Here is a 7589-nt window from a genome sequence, read left to right as displayed (position 1 = left end):
GACACCTCCTGTATGCAAAACATTATATATACACACACATCAGGTTGCTATAGTAACCAAACTCACTGTGTTTTCATCCACATCAACTTTATAGAATTCATAGTCAGTGTAAATTTTAGAAAACTCCTACAGGAAGACAATTCAGAATAAATCAGATAAACTTTCCTCAATAGCACCTTTAATTTTAAATATATGGGCACCTCTGAAATATTGTGAGTCTTAGTCATGCACCAGCCTGAACAAAATGTTTCAAGCTAAAAGATTTTTAAAAATGATACTCTTTCTACAAATGAAACCTATTACAGAGTCTAACCATCGTTTTAGTGGAGCATGCCATGAGCCGAAGTTGGGCTGATATTCACTTGTATAACAATGTTTCCTATGGACTAATTAGGAACTTGACCAAGTTGTTTTCTTACACACACACACACACACACACACACACACAGATATTGTTATGAAACAATAAAATAAATCTAACGCACAATTCTATATTTATTACCACTTCTAATACTATTCTAAGGTGAAGCAATTTACACCAAGTCCAGTTTTCCATCATCACTCCCAATGCCCATGGATATTACAACACCATGCTGTATCCTGGGATAACTATCCCCATCTACTTATTTCATTCCTTTACAGACATGATTAACAACTCAAACATCAAACTAACAAATCTTCTTACAAGATGAATTACATAACGAATCTGCAAAGAATCCATTTATCTTAGTAATGGGACCCTGTGGGCATGAGGGCCTCAGGTTAAGTGTTATTAAACTCACAAAGAAGTTGTAGTGAAGTCAAAATTGTACTATTAAAGAGAACAATTCTTTACCCTGCCATATATGGTAACTGTGACAGTTGGAGGGTTAAACACCTGTGAAGTTTTGCGCACAAAGGGGAAATGTTTGAAATCTAGACTGAATCACAGGAAATTTCAACCAAATGATGGACTAGTGAGCTTAAAGTATACAGGGGGTGTAGTATTATCAAGAGTCAGAGGAGGTTGGACGCGCTATAAGTGCTACTTAAATATATTGCTTTTAATTGTATTCTTTTCTTTGGTATTTCACGTGATCCTCAATAGTCGCAATACTAAACTAAAAAGCGATGGAGTTCACTGGGGTTCATTAGATATTCAGATCGTCCTTCACATAGGCTTCAAGGCTGTGTACCTTGTTTTCTCAAAGCACTTGAGATCCGTGGTGAAATTATTTAATTGTGATTTGATGCATACAACTTCACCAGGCTTGTCACGTACGTTTTCTATAATGAAACAACGGCCCTTCACTGCGTTACACTGAGATCGCTGTATTACCCTCCTCAATAAAACAGATTTAGCGCAATTTATTTTATTGGTGCTTTAAACTCTGGCTTGGTCACCAGCTAAATCAGCAGGGTTCACCACGCCATTAGATTTAGAAATACATAAACTTTCAATTACACTATAGTTTTAATAAAATTGTCTTGAAACGAAGATTTTCCAATGAAAATGTACAGCTCACATGAATGCGTCCAACCTCCTCTGATCAAGAGGTAACTCTTGGTATTATTGTATATTACAGATCATCGAGCTGAGGTTAGCACTTTCTATTAACCAGAATCCAGCCTCACAATAGTACATGTATGACTTGGCAGTATTGATTCAGGCCCAAAAGTGCCTTTAGAGTGGTTGCTTTTGATGAGTTGCCACAAAATTAAAAAAAAAATCATTTTCTACTGACTGACCAACTGCCTGACCAACTGCCTGATGCCTTCAGACAAGCATAACTCAATAATGGCTAAGGTTATGGGCTTGATTTTTTTCACTGTTAGACATTGCTTCAGTCCAACAGATGCTTTTGGGCATACGGCAGTGCATACAATATACACACCATGGACTTACCTTTGTGTCTCACTGATAGTACAAGGTGTCGATTTGCAGTAACTAATGCATGATGGCTTCCCTACTTTTGTAACAAAAATTGTCCACATTTTCCATAGTAACTGTATGGATGCAGAGGTGCTTCTTGTAATGTGTGTAATGGGCTGAACATACAGTAGCTGAAATGAAATGTAATGACCACTTCACTTCTCAGTAATAGTTGGGGCATGTGTCCAAATGAAAACATTAAGTGCCATTCTACCACACGTACAGATGTACTAGTGGACATTTAATCCTATTTCGATTACTAGCTCAGATTAAATGTCCACTACTATATCTTCAGGTATAGTAGTGGACATTCCATTTCATTCATTAGGTGACTTTCCCTATTTCACTACTTTTATAGCTATGATCCATAATCAATTTCAAAATTTTCCTTCTACTTGTACAAACCTTCAGCACTTGTGCTAATAAATTTTAAAAAAAATATTACTTTCTTTACTATAAAATACTTGGAAGGAGGATATGCAGTACACACACACACACACGCACGTACGTACACACAACACAACACACAAGCACGCACACATGTACGCCTGAACCATAGCCTTATCCATGGAATCACAAACATGACTAGACAGTAGGAAAGGGGTACTGATACTGAGTACAGATGTGTCTCTGGAGATAACGTTTTATTAAACCAGGAAGGAATACTGAATCATCTCTATGGGTGCTTGAAAATTGTAAACAAGCCTCACCAGTATTAAACCATGTGATTGAGGCTCTTTGATGTCAGTATAAAATCTATAGCTCCTTTACAATGATTATAATGTTAGTGAGACTGACATCTAACAAAGTAACAGGTCTCTCTTTTTAATACCCAGTGCAAGTTACATGAGATACATACACATATTGATGGCTAAAGCAATACTGCATTAAAGCACTTTCTCACACATTGAATAGTTTTCAATTGTGTTAATTTAAACTATGAGGGCACACCAAAACTCCCTTACATATCCACAAAACCTCAGCAACATATAATACTGTATTGGAGGACAAAGCATATTAACGGGCTCAAGTACACTAGCTTGAATAGCAAATACAATGGAACAACGAATCGTGGACCACACCAACTAGCGGTGTAATCCACAACCACTAACTTGTCACCAGCTCCAGCCAAAGCAGCAGTAAACTCTTCCTGTAACAGTAAAGTACAGCAAAGTGGTAATGATCGAGGGACACAACATATACACACTTGTAGCAACACCAAACCTTTGTTTTCAGAAAGTGAGGAATGGTCAACTTTGTACTGTAGGATGAAAGTGAAATAAGAGATGCCCTGAGGTGAGAAAACTAGGTCTTATTATGCAATACTTATTGTGAACATTATCCCACTAGGGACCTGTGAATACAGGGAGTCAGAAACATGTAATACTTCACAGTACAATTTGTGTTGTACATTACGTCCTCCCTCATTCTGATATAACAGCTAGTAGAGGTATAGCTCACCAAATTAAAGTTTTCCATCCATCTGTTTACCATAAAATGTTTTCATTTTTCTGTCTTCTTCCATTAATTATAATAAGTACAGCCACCAATTACAAAGTAATTATATTACTACAAGGATGGCCATTATTACTGTAACACCTATTGCTGTTACCGGCCATTTCATGTGCGTATTTATAGCACACACAGACACACACCTGTTGTGTAACAATGCATTTTGCAAATCTAATAGTTTTTACAAACTTTTAATGAACAAACTATCATATGTACCACAAGTACAATGGAGACAAGGTTGGAAAGTTTTCTCAAAACTTGAAAAGTATTGCAAATGCGGTACACAAACTAGTGAATGCATTTCAGATTTCTAATTGTTTCACACACATAACTAATAACAGTACAATAAATATCTCAAGTGTTCCTTCCTACTTCAGTGCCTTGATCTTAGCTTCTAGCTTGTTAGCATCAGCTCCGGTGAAGCTGTCCACCTACAATGTAAACCACAAAACGTTACATCAAAATAAATTTCTACAGAAAACAACATGTATCCCAGCATGTGTGTGGAATCTACCCTGTATAAAATCTGCAAGCTGTCATATAGGCCATTGTAACATTAATATGAGAGGATATAAACTTTGTTGCTACTTAAAACTTATTTTGACGTCTTTAAAATCAGGGGAGTTTAAGAAATACCTGTGAACTAGAAAAGTGTTGTGGAAGATGGCTTGTATGGTACATACACACAAATGGACAGACAAAGCATGGGTACTTAAATCTTAGCATGGTACTTATAATCTGGAAATTCACACCTTTTTACTGTTGCGGTAAAACATAAAAGTAGGCATAGCTGAGATTCCTTGCTCCTCAGACACCTCCTATATACAAAGCATCCATTAAACATAGGGTTGCCATAGTAACCAAACTCACCGGGTTGTCATCCACATCAACTTTATAGAATTCACAGTCAGTGTGAGTTTTAGAAAACTCCTACAGGAAGATGTAACCATAAATTTAATATTTACTATAAACTAAGGACCTGTTTATGTCTATACAAACTTATCTGGGATAAATAACAAGTATGCCAGACCTCAGTGGTTATCCTAGAAATGTGGACTTCTATGGGTACGCCTGCTTCAGTATTAGCACTTCTTGCCATGGAACACACAAAACAAGGCAAAATTTTATTCTATGGATGAATTATGATGCTATGCTGCCTTATATGGATGTTAATGGGATAATACACCTTGCATATCAGGTGCTAATCTCCTCAATAGCACGTTTAAAAATCAAGAGCACACCTAGAAAATTGGTTTGGGAAAATAGTATGTGCTTGAAAGAAAAGTTCTAAGCTAAAATAACTCATTCTATGAACAAAAAGCTACAGATTTTAAAACATGTCTACAAAGAGGAAAATGCTTTAAAATGCACATCCATGGCTAGGGGCATTGTTACCATAAAAGTGACTAGATATTTGGAGAGAGTTAAATTCTACGAGTGCAGATGTGTTGCTGGAGGTAACATTTTAATTGACAAGGAAGCAGTACTAAACCATCTTCATCATGTTACATGAATACCAAAGTTTTTGACAGGTTTCATCATGGACTTTGATGCTAACTTCTTCAAAGGGTTAGCCAGGCTTCACATTAAGATAATTCATAGGCAACAAAGTAACAAGTCAGTCTTACTCTGTATGTAACTACACAGAGAATGGTAAGTTACACAGAGATAGGGCAGATAAAGCAAATATAGCACCAAAGCACTTCTATGCTTTCCATAACTTTTATCAAATAAGGAAAAGTCGATTGTGCCAATTCAAACTATGAGAGGGCACACCAACACTCTCTTACCTACCCACATAATCTAATTAACCTTTATGAGTCAGCAACAAATTAGCAAACGAATAATGAACTAGAGGACAAAGCATAACTCACTGGCTCAAGTACACTTCCTAAACTCATAAATAGCAGTTGCTACGTATTACGTTTTTTGTTTTTTTTTCGGAAGGATTCCAACTGCACATCGCGTCAACTCACACAATATGCAATATTCTTCTTACCTCAAACTTTGGAGCGATGAATTGGCATGGACCACACCAACTAGCGGTGTAATCCACAACCACTAACTTGTCACCAGCTCCAGCCAAAGCGGCATTAAACTCGTCCTGTAAACGTAAAGCGGTAATGACGAACATAAAACATCACCAAACCTTAGTATTCAGAAAGCTGGGCATGATTAGTTTTGTACTGTAACTGGAAGACGTTAGAACTAAACGCGAAAAGTGAGATGCCCTTTGAAAAGTGCAGTAATTACGTAGCAAATACGTCATTTTGGTGCTCAACATTTAGAACAAATTGATAAATAAAAGTACATTCACCATGCATACGTTCATTACAGCTGGTTACAAAACAAAAGAGAACATATATTATATTACTATATACAGTGGGAGTTACATATAATATACAGAGGGCTTTGGATGATTTAGAAATCTGCATCAAGTGTGAAGACGTGCTCAGTTTTGTCTGCCATTACACCAGTCTTTTGATATTCGCCAACTTTCTTTTCAAAAAAGTTAGTTTTTCCTTCCAGTGAAATATTCTCCATAAAATCAAATGGATTCTCAACATTATAAACCTGCAGTAAACCACATGATTATAGTTACGCATCTTTATACAAATTTCAATGTTACCTTTGGTAAATTGAGTGCAACTAATAATCGGTCAGCAACAAACTCAATGTATTTTCTCATCAATACATTGTTCATACCAATAAGAGCAACTGGCAGAGCATCAGTAAGAAACTATGGGATGGAAAGTAAATATTAACATGTACACATGTTCAAATCAGTGCCAACCTCTTGTTCAATCTTGACAGCATCCATGATGATATGTTTAACACGTTGTGATGAAGGTTTGTGTTTGAGATGTGAGTACATTAGACAGGCAAAGTCACAATGCAGCCCCTCGTCTCTGCTGATCAACTCATTTGAGAAAGTTAGTCCAGGCATTAGGCCTCTGTAAAAATTCACAATAAGATTAAAATGTGAATGGCTGTTATCTCACCTCTTCTTTAGCCAAAAGATTGAAGCAAATGAGCCAGAAAAGAAGATCCCTTCAACTGCAGCAAAAGCAACAACTCTTTCACCAAATCCAGCCTAAAAATAGAATAGTATTTATCCATTATGTTATTTATAATGCAACATACAGACCTTATCAGAGTTGATCCACTGCAGTGCCCAATCAGCCTTCTTCTTAACACAGGGGGTTGTCTCAATGGCATTGAATAGCTTGCTACGTTCAGCAGGATCCTTGATGTATGTATCAATCAGCAAACTGTACATCTCAGAGTGTATGTTCTATTAGAGTATTTCACACATTACCAACAACCCAATCAACAGCAATGGTGTTTACCTCAATAGCTATTTGGAAACCATAGAAACATCTTGCTTCTGTTATTTGTACTTCTGCACTGAATCTTTCAACCTGTGTTGAAACATCAATTTTAAACCACAGCAAATAAAATTACCAAGTTTTCATTGACGATGCCATCACTTGCTGCAAAGAATGCCAGAACGTGTTTGATGAAGTGTTGTTCCTCAGACTGTAAAGAAGGAACTTGAGGATATCATTCATGGTATTGCATTAAGAATACCTTTAATGTTGCCCAGTCGCCCAAATCCTTTGATAGATCAACTTCCTCCACAGTCCAAAACGAGGCTACAAAATTGGCGCAAAAATTAAATTCGAAAAATTTTAATTGTAATATTCTTACCGACAGCTTTCTTGTAGAAGGCCCAGATGTCATGATATTGTATTGGTAGTATTACGAATCGTCCTGGATTGTCTTGTAACAATGGCTCGTCTTTCTCCAATTCTTTGATTTGGGTTTCGTCCAGTTCGTCCTCGCTTTCCGATTCACTCGTGGTCGTCTGTGACGAAAGACACAATGCTATGTTAAACGTTGGGCACTGCTCGTTCTCACCTCCATAGTCAAACCAGAGTCGTCCAGGGTTGGCGACGAATCCTTTTTCTGTTGTAACTTTAGTTGTTGAATCTTATCGACGTTGGCGTCATTCTCACCCATCAGGTTTTGGAGTGAAGCAATCCCGAGCATGTTGACAGAAGATCTAACTTGCTACCTTATTTGAAATATCGCGCTTAAAATGTGAGATGTTTGGAAGAACACACCCTTTTGTACTTGGCGGTCTTGTATCTCCCGCGTTCCT

General features: G+C 37.1%; 2 protein-coding genes across 2 annotated transcripts; both read right to left on the bottom strand.

Moving 5' to 3' along the window:
* Positions 1-3599: 3599 nt before the first annotated feature.
* On the bottom strand, positions 3600-5839 carry LOC136255339 (thioredoxin-like). The gene is made up of 5 exons (XM_066048077.1): positions 5574-5839; positions 5424-5528; positions 4295-4354; positions 4177-4242; positions 3600-3855 (listed from the first exon to the last, which is right to left on the bottom strand). Exons 1-5 carry the CDS (start codon positions 5706-5708, stop codon positions 3793-3795), a joined length of 429 nt encoding a protein of 142 aa, XP_065904149.1. The 5' UTR covers positions 5709-5839; the 3' UTR covers positions 3600-3792.
* On the bottom strand, positions 5693-7560 carry LOC136255338 (ribonucleoside-diphosphate reductase subunit M2 B-like). The gene is made up of 10 exons (XM_066048075.1): positions 7346-7560; positions 7136-7292; positions 7016-7080; positions 6890-6964; positions 6775-6846; positions 6573-6719; positions 6427-6518; positions 6219-6378; positions 6054-6164; positions 5693-5998 (listed from the first exon to the last, which is right to left on the bottom strand). Exons 1-10 carry the CDS (start codon positions 7475-7477, stop codon positions 5846-5848), a joined length of 1164 nt encoding a protein of 387 aa, XP_065904147.1. The 5' UTR covers positions 7478-7560; the 3' UTR covers positions 5693-5845.
* Between the last annotated feature and the right edge of the window lie 29 nt (positions 7561-7589).

The sequence above is a fragment of the Dysidea avara genome, chromosome 5, assembly GCF_963678975.1.
Source record: "Dysidea avara chromosome 5, odDysAvar1.4, whole genome shotgun sequence".
In the NCBI taxonomy this organism is placed as follows: domain Eukaryota; kingdom Metazoa; phylum Porifera; class Demospongiae; order Dictyoceratida; family Dysideidae; genus Dysidea; species Dysidea avara.
This window is presented reverse-complemented; position numbering and strand designations above follow the sequence as displayed.

Bases quoted from the DNA above. Each gene is read 5' to 3' on its own strand.
- LOC136255339 (XM_066048077.1), bottom strand. From the start codon at position 5,708: ATGTTGAGCACCAAAATGACGTATTTGCTACGTAATTACTGCACTTTT. The intron at 4,243-4,294 runs GTGAGTTTGGTT...CTTTGTATATAG, and splicing joins TTGATGTGGATGACAACCCG to GAGGTGTCTGAGGAGCAAGG. The intron at 3,856-4,176 runs GTGTGAATTTCC...TTTACATTGTAG, and splicing joins TTTACCGCAACAGTAAAAAG to GTGGACAGCTTCACCGGAGC.
- LOC136255338 (XM_066048075.1), bottom strand. From the start codon at position 7,477: ATGCTCGGGATTGCTTCACTCCAAAACCTGATGGGTGAGAATGACGCC. The intron at 7,293-7,345 runs GTGAGAACGAGC...CTTTCGTCACAG, and splicing joins ACTCTGGTTTGACTATGGAG to ACGACCACGAGTGAATCGGA. The intron at 5,999-6,053 runs GTAACATTGAAA...GGTTTACTGCAG, and splicing joins TTGCACTCAATTTACCAAAG to GTTTATAATGTTGAGAATCC.